This window comes from Crinia signifera, chromosome 1 (assembly GCF_055691185.1).
Source record: "Crinia signifera chromosome 1, ASM5569118v1, whole genome shotgun sequence".
NCBI lineage: Eukaryota > Metazoa > Chordata > Amphibia > Anura > Myobatrachidae > Crinia > Crinia signifera.
Genome location: NC_139217.1, coordinates 388,478,753 through 388,503,873, shown reverse-complemented (window position 1 = coordinate 388,503,873; position 25,121 = coordinate 388,478,753). Strand labels below are relative to the sequence as shown.

Here is a 25,121-nt window from a genome sequence, read left to right as displayed (position 1 = left end):
GAACAGCTGCGAATGGATGTTTTGCATTAACATCCATGAGCAAGGCTCGGGTAACCGCCCACATCTTTCGATGGTCACCGACCATCGAAATAACAGCAATCTCCCACTCTCCCTCATTAGTCTAGCAATCTCCCTCATGTCACCTAGCCCACATCACACTGTTACATTTTTGGGGACAAAAGGAATGAAAGAGATATACATTTACATTGCATCATCAGCTCCATTTCCCAGCACTTTACCAAGTAAAGTTGCTCTTACTACCACGCTTCTAGGTGCCACGTTCACAATATCTTTTCACAATCTCTCCATATATGGAACTAGACACGTCCTTTGAGTGGAGCATGACACGCCCCCTCAGTGGGGCACTGTGCAAAATTCTGCTACCAACTATAATCTGCCTGAAACTAGTTTTCAATTGTAGACATGTATGGTACAACAACAACAACTAATAATAATAATAATGAGGGTGAGTTGGATTAGAAGAGGGCAAGGGAAAATAGGACGAAAGTGTGACTGGGGTAGTGAGAGGATATGGAAAATGAGAAACACGGGAATAGAAGAAAAACCTGAAATAAATCTACAGAAATTAAATCATTTACTTGTATATAAAATGCAGTGCAAGTGCTGTATTCTAGCACACAATTCCACATTGTTGAACAATCAGATACATTTAAAGCAAATTCATAACAGTAAAGTGAAATTAAAACTGATTTATATCCTGTAGCCGGGATCAGTCATATAATACAGGAAATGTATAGCTGCAGGATGCTGCAGGCACCAACTAGTGTTTGTGGTGGCACCCATACAATGTTGGTCTGGGATGTTATGCGCCCATAATGTCAGATCATGACATTATGATGCAACATGATGTCATGGCGCAACGTGATGTCCACCCCCTGCCCGCACGTCTACTCTGGGAATGGAGTTAAATCAGCCTCCCAGCCTGCAGACTCTGCCAGGTTAGTCAATAGCTGATGACTGCCCAGCAGCATTAACTCATTAAAGGTTGTGTCAGGCCCCGCCCCCTAAAAAGTGGTCAGGGTCATAAATCACAGAGGCCTACCTGTGAATCCCCCGGTACTCCAGCGGGCCAGTCTGAGACGGCACCCATCCACATTTGCATATATGCACTGGTGTTTACAGGGTTTTCAAGACCAAGGTGGAAGTGATACAAAAGTCTGCAACATCTGAGTGGAAGAGATACTTATATAGAGATACTTATATCATTCAGGGTCAGTGCAAGGGTTTTCGGCACATTAAACACAACTTCAGTTTACTGCTCCGACCACCACCCACCAATACTGACTTCAGGTGAAAGTGTGCAGGTGGTGTCTTAAAAGTGCCTGTCATTTGCAAGTTCAAGAAGGATCTCAGAGTTATCCTTAATTTTGTGATAGACTCAAAGTTGCCCCGCAAATTCTGTAGCCATACAGATACACATGTGTTTAGCAGCATTACAAGGAAAACTACTTGTGTATGAGCCTAGGGCACCGGGAACCTTTAATCAGGCCCTGCACACAACACTGATATTGTAATATAAATTTGATAAAAATCCTTTTGTGCTGTTTGTTGTATTAAAATGCAGGTAAAAGTACAAGGGGAAATTGGGTCTGAACACTGAAGTCAGGGACGTGCGGTGAGTTAAATGGTTCAAGAGTCCCTGGCAAGTACCAGAGCCAGATATGCACACAATATATGAGCCATGGGGTACATACCAGCATTATACACATGTGCAGCAGTACACACTGCTGGATATTCGATGAGTTTTGATAAGAGATGTGCAGAAAAAGGTAGCCAGGTGAGGCAGGTGAGGGACTTTTTACTCCAGAGTTTTGGCTATAAAAATGATTAGAATAATAAAAATAAGATTTTTTTATATATATTCTTTGTATTTTTTACATACTTTATAAATTTACAGTGCTAGCATATACGCTAGTATGACAGGAAAGGCTGTGCCTCACCTGCCCCACCCCACCGCACTCCACTGACTGAAGCTTTAAGGAGCTGCTTTCTAAGCAGAGGCATAGCGAGGGTGGCGCTGGCGGTGCACCAGCTCCGGGCGCCGGAAGATCTAAAGGCGCCGGAGCGGTGCTCGGCAGCACTGAAGATCACTGAAGATCACAGCAGCTGGAGATCAAAGGGGGCAGATGCATCACAACAGAGAGTAAGACTCCACAAGCCCTTCTGCTGAACCACTCTGCCTTTGTTACCCCTTCCGCTGCAATACCTCTGTCAATAGCTCTTATGTGGTATTGCAGCATTACTGATCCAAACTGCATCCTAGGACTCACTATTAGATCATCTCTGACACCATTGGGCGGCTGCTTGACCATTCCGGTCGCGCAACCCGGCTGACACATTTGTTAAACAGTGGTCAGGAAAGGTCAGTTCTCCATCCACTATAAGAAATCCTTGACTGCTCCCTGCCCTTTAACACCGGGAACATGCCTCCACCTTAAGAAATGTAGTCTGTCGCTGCCTCCTCTCCACTTCGAAACAGCACCAGACAGGGGCGGGCTGGGCCGGGGGCAGGGTGCCATGTGCCCCCCAGACTGCTCTACCGGGAGTGTTGTGGGCTGCTTTACCTCCTCCTCCTCCTCCACAGCTGGTGGCCATGTTCATGTAGCCCGCTGCGCCAGCTTCTAAAACATGGGCGCGGCTACAGGAACATGGCCACCGGCCTCCAGGGCTATGTGGAGGAGAGCCCGGCCACCTGTTCCCAGTTGTGGCAGACGCTGCGTGGGGAGTGGGATATCATGACGATGACGCCGCCCAGCCCTTGCGTCTGTGGAGAGTGGAGAATGGCAGGCAGAGGATGGAGGACGGCAGGTGGAGGATGGGGACTGTGGCAGCGTCACAAGGAAGCAGCAAGGACATGTAGGGTGAAACATTAATCAGGTGAGGCTCTAACTCACAAAATAAAAAATATATATCTGCTGTTTCCTGTGGTGTCCTCCTGTTAATGTGCAGGGGGAGCAGCCTGTTGTGTCCTGTTCTTTACTCAAGGGAGCAGCCTGTGGTGTCCTGTTCTTTATTTATGCAGGGGGCAGCCTCTAGTGTCCTGTTCTTTATTTATGCAGGGCAGCAGCCTGTGGCAGGGGCGGATTGGGACGCTGGGCAAATTTCCAGTGTGCCGTGTCCTGCACCCCTCTCAGTGGCCGTTCTCCTATCAAGCCGGGCTGATACATGCAAAACCTTGGCTGCCACAATTGGAGCTTCTGTGCATGTGCAGAAGCTCAGTTACAGCAACAATGGCATGCTAGGCCGGGGGCAGTGTCACTAGCCCCCCTGCACAGGGGCGTAACTACCTATATTAGGCTGGCTGTCAGTGTGGCAGCTCCGGCCACTCTCACTGCCATAGGCGAGCAGCTCCGCCTCCTTCAAAATGTTCTGTTACTTATGGGCCAGTGCTCTGGACTTGCCCCCCAGGCTAAAATTTGCCAGCCAGCCCCTGCCATCATACTATCAATCACTGATAGTCTGATGCCGTCCTGATCCACTGTTACAGATCACATGCAAAATGGGTCCGGCGAATGCGCAAAGTATCGCACATCATAATTGGTGGTATGCCGATAATTTGCAATCTGAATGAGGGCCAATGTGCTTAAATGCTACTGAGCATGTTATTATTTTTTCAATGCATTCCTGTGTGTGCATTATATCCTTATCAAAATGTACATAGATATTGTAAGGATCACAGTGGTTTATCAAGAGCTATTAATATAATCTCATGCAAAATAAAAAGAGACATACAGTATGTGGGCATAGCTAAAGTTTGGTTCCACTGGTATTACAAAACTTCAGTGACACAATATAACAGGATCTGATGTTGTGTAATCAGTGCTTACATCTCCAGCTGCAGATGACACTTTGGGCCTAATTCAGATCTGATCGCAAAGCTGCTTTTTTTGCAAATGGACCATGTGCACTGTAGGTGGGGCAAATGTAACATGTGCAGAGAGAGTTAAGGGGCATACTTACAGAGCGATTTTGTTCTCTTTTCTAAGCGATGACTAGATCCCTTAGAGAGTAAGCACAGATTGCTCTGTGTGTATGCCCCCGAGCAATGGCGATGCACAGCCCCGCGCCTCGCTATCGCCCGCTAGTTAAGTCAGTGCATGCAGTCAAAATCTAGTCATATCGCTTAACAAGTGACTGCAAAGCTCTCTCTGTGTATGGAATGAGCCATCGTGAGCGAGATCTACGCCATCCTGAACCACTATCCTGCCTTTTATTTGGCTCAAGTAAAATCGCTTAGCAAAATCATTTAGCACACATTGCTGCATGTGTATGGGCTCTCTATGGGAAATCGCCTACCCTAAATAGCTTAGTACACACTTGCCTACTTTTGAAAACTAGTTTCAGGGAGATTATTGTTGGTAGCAGAATTTTGTACAGCACCCCATTGAGGGGGTGTGTCATGCTCCACCCACAGGGCATGTCTAGCTCCATATATGGTAAAGTGCTGGGAAATGGTGTGGATGGTTCAATGTAAATGTATCTCTCATTCCTTTTTTTCCCCCAAAAAAATGTAACAGTGTAATGTAGACTAGGAGAAATGAGGGAGATTGCTAGACTAATGAGGGAGAGAGGGAGATTGCTGCTGTTTCAGGGAGTCTCCTGCAGAATGCAGGAGGGTAGGCAACTATGGCTTAGTAAAAATTCTTAGAACACATCTCATCTCTCATGTGTATACTGTATGCCCCTTTAGATTTGGGTGAGTTATTTTGTTTCTGTGAAGGGTAAATACTCATACCTCCCAATATAACCCTCTCTAGTGCTGTGTACACATGGGGGCGATAGGGGCTATAATCGCTGGGAATATGGTCACAGGCTACCATATTGCCAGTGATTGGGAGTGTGCCCCGGGTGCGCGCTCCCGTTTTCTGCCCCACTGTAATCGCTGGTCGCAGGAGCAAGCTTGCTCCTGCGACCAGCAAATTACCTCTGCGGCTCCCCCAGCAGAGGTTCCTTTTCACCAGCGACCATCTCTGGTCGCTTGATGAAAAGGAGACACTGAGCAATATATTGCTCAGCAATATATTGCTAGCAATATATCTCCCCCCGTGTGTACGCACCATAGGAGGGACACATTGCTCTGCTCCTGGACTTCTCCCTTAATGTAGGATTGTCTTTACCTGTGTGGAAGCACCTTTCGTCATTCCTCCCAACATGACCCTCTCCAGGAGGGACAAAATGCTCTGTTTCTGGATTTCCCTCTTAATGTATGATTGTCATCACCTGTGTTGAAACACCTTTCTTATCAATTAACCTGTTCAACACAGGTGATGGCAATCATACATTTAGAGGGAAGTCCAGAAACAGAGCATTTTGTCCCTCCTGGAGAGGGTCATGTTGGGAGGTATGTTTCTTATCAATTAACCTGTGTGAAACAGGTGATGGCAATCGTACAGATCCTGCCATGAGATGCGAGTCTCGATGCGATCAGATCGCATCGGGACTCGCATCGCACGGCATGCATGAGTGGCACAATTTAGACTATATAGTGCAGATCTACACTATATAGTGTTGCCTGCCCTCTCTATCTGGCTGCCGACTCGCACTCACACGGGAGCGCGCATCGGGCTCGCAAGCCCTGAAATAGCATGTGATATGGCTTCCGATGTTCACTATATCGGGAACATCGGAAGCCAAATCTTACCATGTGTACACACTATAAGAGAAAGTCCAGGAACAGAGCATCCTGTCCCTCCTGGAGAGGGTCATGTTTGGAGGTATGAATACGGGTTGCTTTATTCTTACATTGCAATTTAGATTTCAGTTTGAACACACCTTACCCAAATCTAACTATTTACACATGTTTCATTTACCCCACATGCAGTGCGCCACTTGCTAAAAAGCAGCTTTGTAATTAGGTATAAATTATGCCCTTTATTAGAAGTAAATTCTGTGTTAAATCTTTTGCTGACAAAAATGGAAGGTGGATATGGAGCGCTAACTACTCCTCACCTCTGAGGGGAAGTACCGCCAGAGGCCATTCGACAGACCAAACTACTCCTTAATAGAAAGTGAAAGCAAAAAATATCTGTTTCAAGCTTGCCTGTGACGTCCTGATGAAAATGCACACGCTCTTAAACATTGACATGACCCTGTTTGGAGTATTGTAAGCGGGATGCTTTGTGGCATTTCCATAGTAATGGCTTTCTTCTGGTGACTCGACCATGCAGCCCATTTTTCTTCAAATGCCTCCTTATTGTGCATTTTGAAACAACCACATCACTTGTATTTCAGTTGAAGTTATTTGTGGATTTTTCTTTGCATCCAGAATAATTTTCCTGGCAGTTGTGGCTAAAATTTTTGTTGGTCTACCTGAACGTGATTTGGTTTACACAGAATCCCTCATTTTCCACTTCTTAATTAGAATTTGAACACTGCTGAATGGCATTCTCAATTGCTTGGATTTCTTTTTATATACCTTTCCTGTTTTATACAGTTCAATTATCTTTTCCCACAGATCCTTTGACAATTCTTTTGCTTTTCCCATAACTCAGAATCCAGACACATCAGTGCAGCACTGGATGAAAGATGCAAGGGTCTTTCAGGAGACCAGAAACTCACTGACCTTTTATACACATACAGTACGCTGATTACAAGCAAACCCGTTTGTGTCAACTTGTGTGTATGCTATCAGGCCAAAATCTCCAGGGTATTTAAACTTTTGATCAGGGTCATTTGGGTAGTTTCTGTTGATATTATGATTGTAAAAACACACAGTTGTTTGACAATAAATGGCTTCACCAAACCACTAATGCCCCTTTCCCACTGCAGCCTTAAAACGGTATTTTGCCGATTTTTGAGGGCAAAATACCGTTTAAGGCTGCAGTGGGAAAGCGCCAGAGTTGAAATACCGTTTAAAGTTAAACGGTATTTCAACCCGTTTTCAGAGCAGGGTTTTGCACGGTAATCTACCGTTTAAGATGCAATGGGAATGCATCTTTAAACGGTAGAGATGATTGCTGATTTTTTTCAGCAATCATCTCCGTGTGTGTACGCTGCCGGGCTGAAAGATTAACCACTTTCAGCCCGGCGGTACGCCCCGCTGCCCCCAGCCCCCCCCCCTCCCCCTCGCCCCCGTCCTCTTATACCCCTTTTACACCTTTTACACGGGTCCCGTGTAAATGGCGGTGTACATGGTCCCGCTGCGGGTGCAGGCACCCGCAGCGGGTCCACAGCGTGCAGCGCTGGGCAAGATGTGCCCAGGTGCTGCGGGAGGAGGGGGGTCCCTGCTGCTGCTGAGGGGAGAGGGGGTACCTGTCAGCCTGACACGGCGCTGCCGCTGCTGTATCTCCCCCCCCGGCGGCCGCTGCCGCTGCTGTATCTCCCCCCCGGCGGCCGGTTCTTGCGGCGGATGTACAGTCAGTGTCGGCGGTCCCTCTGGCGCAGGGGAAATAGTACTTATTTCCCCTGCACCAGAGGGACCGCCGACACTGACTGTACATACGCCGCAAGGACCGGCCGCCGGGGGGGAGATACAGCAGCGGCAGCGCCGTGTCAGGCTGACAGGTACCCCCTCTCCCCTCAGCAGCAGCAGGGACCCCCCTCCTCCCGCAGCACATGGGGACAGCTTCCCCCCTCTACCCCCACAGCACCCGGGGACAGCTTCCCCCCTCTACCCCCTCCAAGCTGCCTGTCTATCCTTGTTGATAGATATATATCTATCTATATATATATCAGGGTTGCCGACTTTAAGAATCTCCTCTCCGGGAGAAGCCCGGAGAGGAGAGTTTCAGCAGCCGCTCAGGGGGCGGGTCTTACAAGTGACATCAATAAGCCCCGCCCCCATGCTGTTACAGCAGCAAATTCATGGATCTCCGTGGAGGGGGCGGGGCTAAAATGACGCGATTTTGCCGTTTTAGCTCCGCCCCCTCCTCTGAGACCCGAGGATTGCGGCATTTTAATGCCGCAATCCGGGGGTCCCCCCTGAATCCGGGAGGGTTGCCCACCCTTCCGGGGGCCGGGAGGGGGTACCCGATTTTCGGGAGACTCCCGGAAATTCCGGGAGGGTCGGCAACCCTGATATATATAGATCTATATATATATATATATATATATATATATATATATATATATCTCAACAAGGAAAGATAGGCCTGACCCATTGTCACAGGCACTAAACGTTTTGAAGAGCTAAAACGTTTTACCTGCAATGGGAATGGTACTTAAATGGCATTTGAAACTGTAATCTGCTGCAGTGGGAATGCTAAATACCATTTAAGATTACCTGTAAACTAAAACGGGTCTGCAGTGGGAAAGCAGCATAACCCATACTTGCCTACCTGCCCCTCTCCATGCAGGAGAAAATGCTCTGTTCCTGGACTTCCCTGGTAATGTATGATTGCCATCACCTGTGGGGAGCTAGGTAAAGGTGTTTCACCACAGGTGATGGCAATCATACATTACCAGGGAAGCCCAGGAACAGAGCATTTTCTCCTGCATGGAGAGGGGCAGGTAGGCAAGTATGCCACTAACCATGAGTGGCCAGAAAATCACAAATTCTGCTAGGGTATGTAAACTTATGAGCACAACTGTACATACACACACAAAACACTGCAGTATAAATTACTATCATTAAATCAGTGGTCTCTAGAGATCAGTGGTGCACAGTGTTGCTTTGCTTTTCCCTGTAGTAAGTACATATCAATAACCAGTGGCTCATATAAGCCATAGTTGCCTATCCTCCTGCATTCTGCAGGAGACTCCCTGCAATAGCAGTGATCTCCCTCATGTCACCTAGCCCACATTATACTGTTACATTTTTGGTGGAAAAGGGAATAAGAGATAGATACATTTACATTGAATCATCAGCACCATTTCCCAGCACCAAGTATAGTAGCTCTTACTAACTGCTTTGGGGCTTATCTACATTTGTATATATCATTTTAAAAGATTCCTCTCAGATGTAGCAGGACACACCCACTCTTCTAGGTGCCATGTTCACAATCTCTTTTCACAATCTCTCTTTATATGGAACTAGACACGCCCTTTAGATGGAGCATGACACGCCCCCCCTCAATGGCGCGCTGTGCAAAGTCTATTACCAACTATAATCTCCCTGAAATTAGTTTTCAATAGTAGGCAAGTATGATATAAGCTATACAGCAGCTGCACTGGGAGGGATCTCTGTTGCACATCAAGGTAATATAAGACTGTTCCAAGAAAAGTTCTGAGTTAAACAGCTGCGACTCTGACCATTTGTTCATAGTAAGATAAAAAGTTACGATTTAGCTTCAGGCTATTGCCTGGGCAGTGGGCCAATATACAGATGGGCTCTTTGCTAAATACCCTAGTCTTACCAGCCTTTGTTGCTGGATTAATAGCTTTTTAGTGTACCTGTGTCTCCTGCAAAACTGAATATTTACTGGCAGTCTGTGTAGCTAAGGACCGCCCTTCTCTTTTTCTGCTGGCCTGGATTTCCCACTAAGCATGTAAGGCTGGGGTAGCCAACTCCAGTCCTTGAGAGCTACCAACAGTTAATGTTTTCCAGATCTCCTCACAGAATCACAAGTGAAGTAATTAGCTCCTCCTGTGGATCTTTTAAAATGTGTTAGTGAGTAATGAGTGCACCTGTGCAGCAGCTTGGTTGTCTGGAAAATGTGAACTTTTGGTAGCTCTCAAGGACTGGAGTTGGCTACCACTGATGTAAGGCTGGTTTCACACACTCCGGCTGCTGCCGGACGGTGAAATCCCGCACGGCCAGGGAGCCGTGCCGCACTCAGCAGATTACAATGGTGAGGATGGCCACAGCCCGGCAGCCGTCCCTTCCAGTGATGGGATCCGGCTGCAGCCGTGGCCGTCCCGTGTGAATGGACACAATAGTGTCCATTCACAACTAATGTGTGCGGCACGGCTCCCTGGCCGTGCGGGATTTCACCGTCCGGCAGAAGCCGGAGTGTGTGAAACCGGCCTAAGGCTGCATGAGCCTAGGGCAGGGCTGGGCAACACCGGCCCTCCAGATGTTAGTGAACTACACATCCCAGGATGCTTTGCATTAGTTTTGCTATGTGGCCATGCTGAAACTGATGCAAAGCATGCTGGGATGTGTAGTTCACTAACATCTGGAGGAACGGTGTTGCCCAGCACTGGCCTAGGGGCAGCACTTGCTGGGAGAGCGGTACAACTGGCTGATGAGACCAGGTGTACCTCTTTTATTTTATTTTACATTCCGTTTTTTTTTTTTTTACAAGTGTTTTTGCAACTGACATGATTGATACAAAGGGCAGCAAATTGTGGTCCTGGGGGAGTTAGTAGGGTTACCACCTAGTCCCTTTAATTCCGGACACATATTAATTACACAGGTTCTGTGGCTGGCTGACTTCAAGACTCCACTTCACCTGATTTTAAACTGCCACAGAACCTGTGTAATTAACATGTGTCCGGAATTAAAGGGACTAGGTGGTAACCCTAGGGAGGTAGTAGGGTGAAGTTGGGTCTGCTTTGGTGATATTGAGGCTTCTGGACTGGCCCGGAAATAAAGGGAGCAGTGACATAATAGCAGGGGGGGGGGGGGGGGGGTTGGGTGGCAGCCAATAATGGGCCTGATTTAGGTTTGCTCGGTAAGCTGCGATCCAGTGCTTGGACAATGATGACAGGCACTTGTCTGGCGCATGCCCAGTACCAACCTCTGTACTGTGCATGTAGTCAGCTTCTATGGACTGCTTCAGCCCTAGAAGTGAAATCACAGTCCCGGAGCCTGTACAATATAGGGACCAGCACATAGACAGTACTGCTGTAGATACTGCGCATGTGCAGACCCTGGATTTTATGGGCTGCCATCAGTGGCGTAACTAGCAATTTTTCTCCCCCCAGCCAAAATAAATTCTGGCGCCCCCTCCCCCCCCCCCTAATTTTTTTAAAAATTCCAGCAGCCACCGGGGACCGTGTGTCACACATAGCCAGCGGAGGTGAGCGCGATCTCTCTCCCCCTCTCCCCTCCTTACCGCGTCCTGCCAGGTCCTTACCGAGTTTTCCACCTGCCGCGCTGTTCCTGGCCACAGTGATCAGACAGCCTATCTGATCGCTGTGGCCAGGGGTGGCGAGGCAGGAGGAAAAACTGTACAGCATTGTACAATCGCTGTATCGCTGCACACAGCAGCGCTGCACGCAAGCTGGAAGGACAGCGGGCATGGTGGAAGGGGGAGCGCTCTCTGGCGAGTCTGGCTGTCTGTGTGAGGACGCTCAGTGAACCTGTCACTGCGTCCTCACGCAGACAGCCAGAGAGCGCTCCCCCTTCCACCATGCCCGCTGCCCTTCCAGCTTGCGCGCAGCGCTGCTGTGTATTCCGGGATCCCAGTCGGCAAATGTACAATGCTGTGTACAAGTTAACCCACGCCCCGGTGGAGCCTGTTCCCCCCCGCCATCGCTGGGGCTGCGGACCCCAAGTTACGCCACTGGCTGCCATGCAGCAGCCCATAGAGGCATCCCAGTGGGAGGGAACACCTCCCAATGGGACTGCCTTTGGTGACTGGCAGGTCGGACTTCCAATAGGAAGTCAGTGCCAGTCACAGTGCAGCCAGTGCAATCTCACAGACTGCATTTGGCTTCACTGCAGTGGCGGATTTTACCTGGGGGGCTGCAGCCCATACGTAAAAACCGCCACTGCTTATTGCTTATTCACCGGCCCATTAGCAGTTTGGGTGTGGGGCATGGGGAGGTGGCGAGGGGATGCACCCATGAACACCCAGCATTACATGGGCATCCCATTGAAAATGCTGGGTGTTCCCATGGTAATGCGGCAATGACGTGGGTGCCCGGGGCGGATAGCCGATATGACCGCATGTCAGCTGCCCTCCCTCATACAGGGAGCATGCAGCTCTAAAGCTGTGTACACACGGAGGCGATATATTGCTCAGTGTCTCCTTTTCATCAGCGACCAGAGATGGTTGCTGATGAAAGGGAACCTCTGCCGGGGGAGCCGCAGAGGACATCATCTGGTCCAGGAGCAAGCTTCTGCGACCAGCGATTACAAGGGGGCTAAAAATGGGAGCGCGCACCTGGCGATTTATTGACAACGATTATAGCTATTAGCGTGCACCTTAGCAATCATTTGAATTATTTCTTACCCGCACGCAAGCTGCAAATAGATGTTTATGCAAAGCATCCATTCTCATGCGTGCGGGAACTTTCGCAGTGCGTACGTAGGGCGGCCTTTCGTGCGGGCGGTGTTTAAAAGACACGCAAAGCGCGTCAACCTGAATATCCTCCTGTGCTCATCACACACAATTATTGGCAACATTATGACTTTTTTAGCGAATATCACACATAACCGCAAAGCATGTAGGGGAAAGAGCGAGCAGTAAAATAATCACTGAAAACAAAAACGAAGCTATTCAAAAGCGCTTTATTTTTTCCCCATTGTTAAAAATCAAACAAGCATATAAAATAGTTTCTTGTACAAACAGCAGCATGCATAGTCAATATTGTCAGTCCATAGACTTACAAGAAATCAATTGCATTTACTGATAAACTAGAAGCAACATAATCTCTGTCTATTGACTGTAATTCAGGATTTTTTCTTTTTTTGCGATATACTGTAGTATAGTATTTGCAAACCAATAGAAGCCAGATAATTAAGACTATCCACTTCAGCACAGAACGCTCTTTGTTGTATCATGATCCATTCACTCTTTCCTGGCACAGGTAAAACAAGACCTTCTCAATCAACTACTTTTGAAAAATTGAAACAGTCCCATTGTTAAATCAAAGGGGGCGGGGCCTTTATAACGCTGCTTCCTATTTAAATTATTTAAACAAAGAGCTTTGCAAAGAAAAGAGGATAACCTGTTACACCATAATACCCCAAATAAATAAAATATCTTATAAATTGGACATTTGCATACTTTCCTTATTCAGCTAATATTTGCCGGGTAAGATAAATGCTTGCAGCTGGTTAGCAATTAGCTTTCCTATGCTGCAGAAGGGCTGGTAGAACAGGTTTCCATTATTATTGTTTGATTTTGGACTGTGCTGGAGCAGATCTGTCCATGGGTGTTCCTGTCTGAGACCCAGGTCCCACGGGATGTCCAGTGGAAGGAAGTAACTGGAGGGGATCTATCAGCTTGGGTAATAATTGGGAAGGAAGGAGAGGGGTAGTGCTGAGTGTGTGAGTCAGGGCTGGAGGAGGGAGCTATAGTCACAGAAAGCAGCAGGAACTCTTCTCTGGAAATGGTGATCATGACAGAGCCGACGGGGGAGCCGGAAGAGCCGCAGAAGGCACCTAAAAAAGACCCCAAGGGAGCTTCATCATGCGTGTAAGTGTCACTAGCATGTCCCTCTCTCTTTGTTGCCTCTACTTTCGCTTTTAAAAGTAAGAATGTCTTGGATTTGTCTGCCAGCTGCTAGAAAGTTTATGCAGCAGCTTCTGCTTCCTCATTAAGGAATCAGGTCACTCTGTTTGGGTCCTAATGTTACTGTGGAATCGATTTCCAGGCTTTCACTCCACATATATCATGTGTGTACACTAACTTCCAGGCACTAGGGAGATAGGAGGCTGCAGAGAGACCACTTCCTCTGTCTGGTGTGCACAACTCTCCTGGCACAAGTTATGTGAGTGTTATAATTCCTTTCCCTGTGCACATTCCTTTATTTGGAGTTGGATTGCTACTACAGTCCTATAAGTCCTCCAGAGGGATACATTCATAATGTAAACCTCAACTATGTCAACACTTACTGTATTTTTCGTCCATAATACTTGTACTGACAACTTATACATTGCTAGCAAATGCTTCGAAAGCTAGTCTGCTACCTTGTGATTGCCTCTGTGTGCATGTGTGAGAGATGTAGTTTTACTCGCTGCTAACAGATGGCAGGGTTTTAGAGACATACAAACTGAGACTCTATCTATCTATCTATCTATCTATCTATCTATCCGCATGTTAAAAATTAAGCAACATTCTGTTGACAAAATGAAGATACAGTCACTCAATCTAATGGATGCATACATTCCAGAGTAGTAAAAAGTAGATGTAACTATGCTAGGAGTACTGCCATTTGTAGGCTCGCATTGGAGATGGACAGTGTGGCAGATGCCAGACTCCGGCTGTGCAATTGTTATTTAACTGAACGACTGATTAGTTACATTTTCTTATAGTTATCCAATATTTGCAGCAGTAGGCAATATAAAGGGTCACATGTGACTGCAAATGAGATGATGACATTGCACAGCAGTGATGAGCCTAAAGGTAATGTTTCCTGTTAACTGTATCTAGCTTGAGAAATGGCAGGAGGAAATCCTTCTGGGTTGCAGAACGTTCAATAGGATTTCTGGCTGTCCTAACAGTGTCTACATTCCACACTGCTCATTTGAAGAGCTGCAGTGTGAAAGGGGTACAACTTTGGAGTGGGTGGCTGACTATGTTACCATGTGGGGGGGGGGGGGGGGGGGGGAGATTCATAAAAGCTTGGAGAGAGATAAAGGAGCTGATCACAAAAATTTTCTCAGTTGGCAAAACCATGCTATACTGCAGGTGGGGCAGATGCAACATGTGCAGAGAAAGTTACATTAGGGTGGGGTGTGTTCAAACTGAAATCTAAGTTGCTGTGTAAAGTGTAGCCAGTATTTAACCTGCATAGAATCAAAACGGCTCGCCCAAATCTAAAGGGGCCTACACACGTAGTGATTTTGCCCATTTAAGAAAGTAGCATTTACGATCAACTCTGGTTGGTACTTTGGTCCCGATTCAATCGGCTCCTAACTCTCAGTTTACAGACTGTTTGCAAAATGATGGTTATGATCTGACTGACCACACAATACCGCACAGATGTATGTTTGTTGCAACTAGCCATGAGCAAAATGATTATGAAATGTTGCCTTTCTCGCCAATACATGCGGTTTAACAATGCAGCAACAGTGGTGCAATTCTCTAATTTTATTTGTTTTTGCATTTTGGGATTCAGTTTAAAAAAATACATTCATACAATGTGTTCATTCTAGCACTCGCCATCTTTGAAATAATATGCAGTTCCTCTTTCCGTTTGGGGTGTCGCTGTCGGCTGCAGTGCTTCTAGCACAGTGTGGTCAGTATATTGGCACTGATATGCAAACCAGACCTGTGCTAGAAACACCGGAGCTGCATGGGTTTTCAAAGACGGCGGGTGGTAGAATGAACACTATTAAAGTTAAAGAATAAAATCATTTTTCAATGTGAAGGAAAAAATATAACGGGTGGTTTGTCCTACAGTGAGTGTATCATATACCCTTGGTATATATCGTAGCAGCTGCACTCCCTGCATCTATGTAAGCTACTGTATATGCTTGCTCAGCCACTTTGTTACCTGAATTTTGTAGAGAGAAGTACAGTTTTGCAGTCTGTTTACACCTTCCCTAACGAACAATTAAATACTGGCCTAGGTATGGCTTTGTTTCTTTAGTGCCTTGCTGTTCACTTTATTTACTTTTCTTGCCTTCAATTTCCTCCATCATACCTTTTTTGCTGACTGGTGTAGCGATGAGATTCTCCTCCCTTGCTTTGGCTTCTTTGGACGTTCTGGATTTGGTGTTGGTCTGTCAATACACTTTCCACTTATGCCGTGTTCTCACTGCGAGTGAGAAATACACGGCTTTTACCCGGCATTAAAATGCCGGGGACTGCCGCGCTGGACCCCCGTTCTCACTGCAAGGCAAATTCCCGGGTGAAGAAGTTCTACCCCAGAATTTGCCTTTAAAAACGGGTTTTTCGGCAGTGTGAACGGGTCAACCCGTGTCTGCATACCCGGATCTCAGACACGGGTAAAAAGAAGGGTTTTACCCGTGTATGAGATCTGGATATGCGACCTGTTCAAACTGCCAAAAATCCTGTGTTTAAAGGCAAATTCCCGGGTCCATATGCTAGACCCGGGAATTTGGCTGCAGTGAGAACGGGGTATTAAGGAAATGCACTCTTTAGGTGTATCCACAGTGGCTCTACAACATCTTGTGGTGGCTCTGACACCCACTCTGAGAGTATCTTCATGGACTGGTTTTACTACCCATGCCATATAACATGGGTCTTCAAACTGTGGCCATCCAGATGTTGTGAAACTACAAATCCCAGCATGCCTTGCGACATTTTTGCTATAAGGGAGTGTTAAAACTGTGGCAAGGCATGCTGGGATTTGTAGTTTCACAACATCTGGATGGCCACAGTTTGAAGACCCATGCTATATAGTGTTACAATTTCTCCGGATTCATGTCTCTTGAGTTTCACTGTGCACTAAATATTGGACTATACTATACCTGCCAAATGCCATGGCCTCCAATAAGACTAGTTTTTGAATATAGTATTTCTATTTTTGTATTATACTGCAGTATACATTTGACTTGATATTTATTAGCTGATGAACTACCTGTATTCCCCCAAAGAAATATTACAAAATAAGAATGTTCTATGATTTTGAGCATTTTTGCCCGTAGGTGCAGTTGCCCAGCAGAGAGAAAAGTGTACAATACATAATGTTATCCCTGACCTCATGAACGCTACAGAGCATAACTGCAATTTTAATATCAAGGGCCTAATTCAGATGTGTCGACACCTTTGTGACTGCTTTAGCTTATGTTGCTGGAGTAATAATATGGAAGCGTTATTTTCAGCATTCTCCTTTGTCCCAGCATGCGACTAAAGGTGCAGACCCACTTTTAGCACCCATGTGTACTTTACACTCAACCATTGACACTTGCACCTGTTTCTTTGTCTGAACATGGTCTAGGTCAGTGGTAGCCAACCCTAGCCCTCGAGAGCTACCAACAGTTCACATTTTCCAGACAACCTAGCTGCTGCACTCATTAATCACTGACACATTTTAAAAGCTCCACAGATGGAGCTAATTAGCTCACTTGTGATTCTGTGAGAAGACCTGCAAAACATGCACTGTTGGTAGCTCTCGAGGACTAGGGTTGGCTACCGCAGGTCTAGGTGGAAGCGCCTATACATCTGAGAATGCAAATTTCTTCATTGACAAGCCTGTGACACTCCCATAACATGCCCATTAGACTCTTCAGGCCACTTCCTTGTCACTGGTAAGGAATGTGCACATCCCTTTGCTGCTTTATTTCTGATCCTATCTGAGCCACACACAACAGCTCTTCTGTGCGTACACTCAGCAATCTATTAATAGGGACTCGTGTCTGTAAAACTGGCGCAGCTACTCCATACCCTTGGTTGTACTTAGCTGTGACTGGAGCAGGGTGTAGTGTATATAGATTGACGTTAATGCCCACACTGTGCAGCTAATAGTCTCAAGTCTTGGGGGCATCAGCATTGCTCCACCAAGCAGATGCAAACATTATTTATAATAATTTCAACACTTTCAAATATACTGTATGTGCAGGCTTCCCCTCCCCCAAGTTGTTACTGCATGTGAGCATTATATTCCATGGCCATGTTATACCACTTTCAGACCGCACTCTGGACCTGTGTTATTGCCGTTACCTTGTGTCTCCAGCCCGGTCAGGTTATTTAACACTGTATTCATCAAATGCAGCTATTGGACTTCTCCTTTCATGAGGTTAGTGGCCAGAGCCCGGAAAACCAAGCAGCACACTGCAGAGTACACACCTGAGGCAGCATTCAGATGAGGAGGTGTGGGGAGAAGAAGAAATGTGCAGATATGGCCGGAACAGTAAAAGATGCTGTGGCTTACAAAAACATAGCTAAAAGAGAGGCTCTCCCCCCTGCGCAAATATAGGCATCGCTCAGTATTCCTCATTTTTGTTTCCTTTGTGACATCATGTTTGCCAGCCTGAAAAAAGTCCACTTTTAATGACAGCAATAGGTTTTGCTGTGCTGTCCCGGGTCCAGTGTGAAAGCGGTCAACCAGGGAATAACCCGGGTTGAAGTGCAGTGCGAAAGGTGTCAAGAGTATAACCCAGGTCGCAGCAGGGATTGACTCGTGTTCACAATACAGGATTGAACCCGGGTTTGCAGTCTGAAAGCAGTATTATACCACTTTTACACCAAAACTGGCGAGTCTCACCTGGCATTTTGGACCCGGATAGGTTCGCTTTTACACCGGCGTCCCCCGGCATTATGCCTGGTGGGCGACGCCGGTGAATTTAGGCCCTGAGACAGGTGCCCGAAGATTACATCATCTCCAAGCGCCGGAAAACCCACTTACCCCGCCGGCCATGAGGTGAATGGATGCCACACACACAGGCATCCATTCACCTCCTCCCAGCCTCCGCTGCTGTCTGCATAGTAGGCTGCCCCTGCCCAACCTCCGGACTGACTTCCGGACACTGCGGCCCAGAGGTTGGGGCTCCCTGATTGGAGGAAATGGGTCCCTGGGTCGGATGACCCAGGTTACCCATTTACACGGCCCGTGACTCCGGGGAAGCCCCGTGCCGACCCTGAACATTTGCCGGGTCGGACACCGGGTAACAGGACCCGGGTTATTTTAAATTTTTTTTCCTCCTTTTACACCAAGCCCCGGCCCAGACTGGAGCGACAATAACCGGGTCGCAGCTCTGGTGTAAAAGGGGTATTAGTTTGCAATTACACACCCACACACTACACCTTTTCCTGTACTTTCATTGTGACCACTTTTGCATTCGTGCCTACTGCTGCCAATTCCATGCACATTCTTGCCCTGGTGTTTGCCCCTAGTCCAGTGGTTCCCAACCCTGGTCCTCAAGTACCCCCAACAGTGCACGTTTTGCAGGTCTCCACAAAAGAATCACAGGTGAGATAATTAGCTCCACCTGTGATCTTTTCAAATGTGCCTGAATGAGTGCACCTGACGTGTGACCTGGAAAACGTGCACTGTTGGGGGTAGTTGAGGACCAGGGTTGGGAACCACTGCCCTAGTCTAATGGTTTCTCAAGCCAAATTTGAGATAAAAAAAAAAAAACCCGGCAGATTCTGAAGTAATTTACGCATGGTACAAGCAATCTCAATTTAAGACTGAAAAGCACAGATTGCTTTTAAGATGGACTTTGAGCAAAGCCCTGTGAGGATTAAAAGTGCCCCCCCCCCACCCTAGGGTAAACCTGTAAACCTGTGGGGTAATAGTGGTTATTATTGCATATCCGTTAAATTAACAGGAGTGCTTGTACAATGAAATATCGCATAGCATTGCACGCCAGCAAATGGCATGCTATGCGATTTTTAATTGTACAAGCACCCTGATGAGTGCTTACAATGTTAAATGCACCCCCATTGTCAACGCCACCCCCACTATCAACGCCAACCCGAAGCGTAGTGAGCGGCGGCACGCATCCTCTGACCTTTTCATACCCCCACTATCCACGTCGGCGTGGAGTTGATATTAGATAATGTGGCGAGCCACCGAGCCCGAAGCGTGGCGAGCGGACGCGGAATACATGTAAAGTAATCCGTGTCCCCTTTCGGGGCTCGCTGCGCTTGCCACACTATCTAAAATCAACTCCACGCCGATTTGGATAGTGGGGGTATGAAAAGGTCGGAGGATGCGTACAGCTGCGCTCGCCACACTTCGGGTTTGCGTTGATAGTGGGGGGGGGGGGTGTTGACAATGGGGGTGCATTTAACATTGTAAGCACCCACCAGGGTGCTTGTACAATTAAAAATCGCATTGCATGCCACTATATTGCATGCAATGCAATTCGATTGTATAAGCTGTACTGCGATCAATATCGGGGGCGCCGTGCTAGGAAACAAGTACCCAAACATGTGGCCTGGTATCCCACTGGCAGCAGAATTCAAACAGATATTTGTCAGAGTGGTGCGTCTGTGATATTTACACTGCGAGTCCTCTATTAAAGCACTAAGACCATGCACTCTTTTGCATATGTTTCAATTTGCATTGACTTACTCATTTGAGGATGCAATCTAATGAGTTGCTGCTCACAACACAACTCCTCTATTATACGTGATTCCCCTGGTTTTTCATCCTATGGGTTAGAGGCCAGTTTAGAGTCTGAATTCTATTTTTCTTATTTAACTAAGAACACCCTCTATCCTGACCTATTTACCTGTGGTGTGTATTAATAGGTTAACAATATCTAGGTATATAGTAAATAGGTAGGAGCACACACTTCTCCCTTCCCTTCAATGGCCCAAAGCATGGTAAGAGAAGCAAGCCGTGCGATGGGACGTGTAAAGTCTGAGACTTTGCCTCTGTTCACCAGTTGAGGTCCTCTAGTGATTTTAGCAATAGCCTACAATTAATACTTGCCGTAAACTTTCTTGGTTCATGGGAATTTTCTTCAGTGGAGTTTGAGTCCCATATCTATGGCTTTCCATTGTTGCCCTATTTTTAAGGATGTATTGAGGGAATTCCATTCTATCATTGTATATGAACCGATATTGTTAGGCATGGTACAGTCTTGGTCCTCAATGATGCCTGTTGCCAAGCTGGGTCATCAATGCATGCCTTCTGGATGGACCCTTCATGGTTATTTGATGGCTATTATTGGCAGGGCAAGTGGACCATTTGAGGCCACATTGAAAATATTTAAGGTGTTTGTGGTTTCACTTATTGGGACAAACTGGCGTAATAAGTATAGCAGTCTGAGGCTTCATTCCCTTTTAATGCATGAAATAAGCTTACTCTTCTGAACAGGCATACATAGTGTATTGGACAGGCTGTCAGATTCCCCTCATTTTCTATTGAAAATCGCAAAGTTGGAAATCATTGCGTTTCCCTTTGCATAACATAGCCCATACATCGACAGTCAGTTGTCACAAAACTGCATAGTGACAATCTTTGTCTTTAAAAATAGTCATGGTCAATAACATCTTGGAAAATCCCAATTTGGCTATTAAGACCTAAAAAAAACGATTGCAGTCAACAACTGTTATTTTTTTAAATGTATTTTGCATGTCATCGACAAATTGCAGATAATTGGCATCAAGTTATCGAAGATTATGCCAACATGGGCTGCCTTAGTGAAGTGGTCATTGAATAGCTGGCAATCTACCCCATTTCCCCTTCCCCACTTATTTTTGTGTCTTTAGTTTTATTTATACCACCTGTGTTTGGAGAATTACAATTACTTACTTGCTAAATAATGGCAATGATAAATCTAATCTCAGGAGATTTAATATTTAAAGTCCATATTCTGTGGCAATAGGCGAGGCTGTGATTTATGATTTTGCTTTTCAGCATATCAAAATTAGAGGTATGATCTTTGTACTGTATGCATATTTTGTACTGTTAACATGTTTTGCTGCCAGGATTTCATTCATGTGGTGTATTATGTACAACAGGGGTGGGGAACCTTTTTTGTGCCAAGGGCCATTTGTATTTGTGAAAAATCCTTCGGGGGCCATATGTAAAAATTTCTTGTACAAATAGTCCTGCTGCAGCCGTCCCACGCTCCGGCGGCTGCCGCTGAATAGGACTGACAGTCTCTGGCTGCTGTTGATTAAGAGAATTCCCCTGTACTTGACTCCCGGCAAAGCTGCGGCCCCCGGGCCTGAGGTTCCCCACCCCTGATGTACAATGAAGGTTCAACAGAGTTTGTCACCTATGTGTAGCATTCAACTTGGTGTGCAGCATCTACAAGGGTGTGGTAAAGCTCACAGACAATGTGTAAGTTGACAGCAAAAAGGTTGACATGGAAAACCCAAATTGGTGTACTACATCCGCCCGATACACAGGGATGGTAAGTTATGAAAAATGTCAACCTTTTATCAGGGTCTACCTTTTTGCCTTTTTTGGTGTCGACCTATTGACTAGGGACCTAGACATTGTCTGCCAGTCATCTGGATACCCATCTACAAAGCACTGGTAATTGAAGACCTTTTATCATCGGAACCTTTATAGGTGGTAAAGGCGCCTATACACTATGCCAGAGGTGGCCAAACCTGTCCTCAAGATCTATCAATGGTTCATGTTTTCCAGGCAACCTGTGGATCTATAGTAGGATTGAATGCAGCAGGTTTGAAAATGTGACAGTTAGTATTGACTACAGCTGTGCACCAGCTAGGTGATCTGGAAAACATGGACCATTGGTAGATTTCGAGGACCGGTTTGGCCACCCCCGCACTATGCGATTTGGGACCGATTCCGGTGGATCGGGCCTGAAGTTGACCCAAATTGCATGTGTATGATGTACCGTGTGCATCGGATCAGAGCCTGAGATCATACGAGCTACACATAAGAAATCTTAGGTGCAGCGGCACATCGTGGGTGCTATAAAGAGATGCAGGGGTACTCCAAGAGCCAGGCGGGTGAATTTTATACAAAAATCTTACAAATTATTCATTCATTTGGTTGTTGTGTTTTTATTTTTTTTATTTATTGTTAATTCTCCTCCTGCAGCCCGACTTTCCCCACCCGACTCCCTCCACTTGCAGCTCCCCAGGAGTTGCAGGTGATAAATCAGATGCAACACTTCAAGTGCCTAATCATACTGTATGTGACCTTCTCTGCCATCCGTGATTTGCAACCCCCCCCTCCCCCTTTACTGCGAATCTTGACCAGTGAGGGGGGGAGAGATGCCTTGCCGCCCCCAGCATGTGGCGCCCATAGGCCCTTGCCTCACAGGCCTAGTGAGAAATCTGGCCCGGAACCGGGAGTTAGTGGTCGGGTTCTTTTTAGGGGCACACCCCAGAAAAAACTCAATATGCATGCTCTTAATGTATGTGAAGGAAAAAAATACCTCTTCAGGTGTCCTCTTGGGTCCCAGAGCGAGTCTCTGATTTATTAATTTGGGTCATTACATGTCAGTTCAACCAGGTGTGTCCTCAACCCATCTCAAATTTTGACAAATTGTTTTCAGTTAAGAGAGGATTTCAAAACAACAGTTTCTGCCAAATATCTCTCCTGTACGACAATTACTTTATTAAATATTGACTTTTCAATTTATGAAACTATTGACCAATTGTGGCATTTTTATCCAGTTTATTAGAAGTATCATGAGTGTTTAAGAAATCACACCAAAATGTGGACCATTTAAGGCACCTTTTTCCTCCCAAATCCAAACAGACTTTCTTCATGTTCATGCCTTATATTTTGCGTTCTGCCAAAAATGCATGGTTTTTGAGCACACTTCAAAATACTGGTTCTAATAGATAGTAAAAAAAAAAGTGGCCAACATAACTGGAAATACTAAAAACCTTCAATATCTTAAACAGTGAAAACCTAACTTAAGCTACAACAGCATAATGTGTCAACTGTAATTCAGCATTTTTCTGTATTTTATTTGTCTATTGGTTGATTGGTTTTCACTGTGTACAGTTATGCTCATACTCCATACAAAGTAATACTAAAATCTCAACAATTTCTCAGTTTCTATATTTATTTCCCTATTTATTAATGCATGTAATTTTTCTTAAGTCTGTTTAACCCCTTCCCGACATTTGACGTACATTTACGTCATGGTCGGGAAGTACTTCCCGACACATGGCGTAAATGTACGTCATGACTTCAAACTGTCACTGCGTCTAGAGACGCAGTGACAGAGGGACGATGTCTGCTGTCCCTGACAGCAGACATGTCCCTGCATGCCCAGGGGGGGCTGCGATGCCGTCCCCCCGTCGGCGATCGCTGTGATTGGCTGTTCAGTGTGAACAGCCATTCACAGCGTTTTCTGTGTCACCGGCAAATAACGTTCGCCGGTGACACGGGATCGGAGGTGATTGGTGCTGTAAAGTACAGCACCAATCACAGCGGGGTGTAAGGGTGACACTGGTGTCACCCCACCCCACCTCACCCCGCCCGCCCCCAAAGGCCGTGATTGGTTCGTCGGACCGACGGACCAATCACAGCCATGGAGGGGGGTTTAAACTAACGGTGACTGCACTGCAGACGCCATTCCGGTCTGGAATTGCGTGCAGTGCGGTCACCGTGCCCAGCTGCCGCCATATACTGAACAGAACCTTGCTAAATACTTACCTGATCACTGCCTGGATCTTGCTTCTTCTTGTGACATCCTGTGCTGTGCTGTGTTGTGCTGTGTTGTGCTGCTGCGAGTTATTAGATAGAGAGATAGAGAGAGATAGAGAGGCCTAGTGACAGAGAGTGCTATATTTTGGGCTGCTGCAGTGTAATAGAGTTATAGAGAGAGATAGAGAGAGATAGAGAGATAGTGACAGATTGTGCTATATATTTTTTATATAACTGACTGCTGCACCCCCTTTTGTGCTGATCAGTATAAATTAACTGATCAGCAACTTTTTGGGGGCGCAGGTTTTTTTTATATATATATATATATATATATATATATATATATATATATATATATATATATATATATATATATATATATATATATATATATATATATATATATATATATATATATATATATATATATATATATATATATATATATATATATATACCTGTCAGTGCTGCTGCTGCAGTGTCATAGAGTGAGAGATAGTGAGAGATAGTGACAGAGAGTGATAGAGAGTGCTAAATTTTGTGTCTGCTGCCCCCGCCTTTTGTGCTGATCACTATATCTGAGGTGATCAGCAACTTTTTGGGGGTGCAGAGGTTTTTTTTTTTATATATACCTGTCAGTTGCACTGTCAGTTGCACCAAAGGTTGTGCACCTGCTGCCCCTCACTGGTAATCAGTGTCGCATCACTGATCACCTTTTTTTTTTTTTTGTGGGTGCTGTGGGGTCTTTTTTAATTTTTTTTTTTTACACACACTGTGATTTTGTGGGTGTCCTGTGGCCACTGTGCGCTGATCAGTGACGTACATCACTGATCAGCTTTTTCGGCACAGGGTTGATCTATTTTTTTTTTTTTTTTTGATCAAATTCCTGTTGCCTTTGAGCGCTGTTCAGTGACGGACGTTACTGACCAACATCTGTGCTCAATTTTTGGCGCAGGACCTTTTTTTTTTTTTTTTTTTTTTTTTTTTAACCCCTTCAATTTTTTTTTTTTCTATAAAGTATTTTTTTTTTCTGCACTACATACACACTACACACTACATACCCCCCGGGTTGAAATAAAGTTTGTACCCCCCCTACACTATACACGTGTTGAAACATTTCACTACCAGTAACACAAAAATAAAAATGGCATCCCAAATGTCATCCCAGTCATCCAGAAGAATGTATTCAGCGGAGGAGGCATATGCCATGCTTGCCTCTGACTCTGACACAGCCAGTGATGCAAGCGGGGAATTTGAAGGATTCGTCTTAAGCTCCTCTTCCTCCTCTGGTGATGAGGGACCCCCTCAAAGACGCCCCC

At 46.0% G+C, this 25,121-nt stretch overlaps 1 protein-coding gene across 2 annotated transcripts in view; it reads left to right on the top strand.

The window, feature by feature from the left end:
* GRAMD2B (GRAM domain containing 2B) overlaps positions 1-25,121 on the top strand; it is a 167,200-nt gene that overhangs the window by 80,099 nt on the left and 61,980 nt on the right. The window contains exon 1 of one of the 2 annotated variants that reach the window (XM_083151569.1): positions 12,927-13,268. The exons of the other annotated variant lie outside the window; for it this stretch is intronic. Coding sequence (XP_083007695.1) covers positions 13,183-13,268 — 86 coding nt within the window. The 5' untranslated portion in view covers positions 12,927-13,182. Of the gene's footprint in view, positions 1-12,926; positions 13,269-25,121 lie in introns of those variants that run through there. 2 annotated transcript variants of the gene reach the window in all.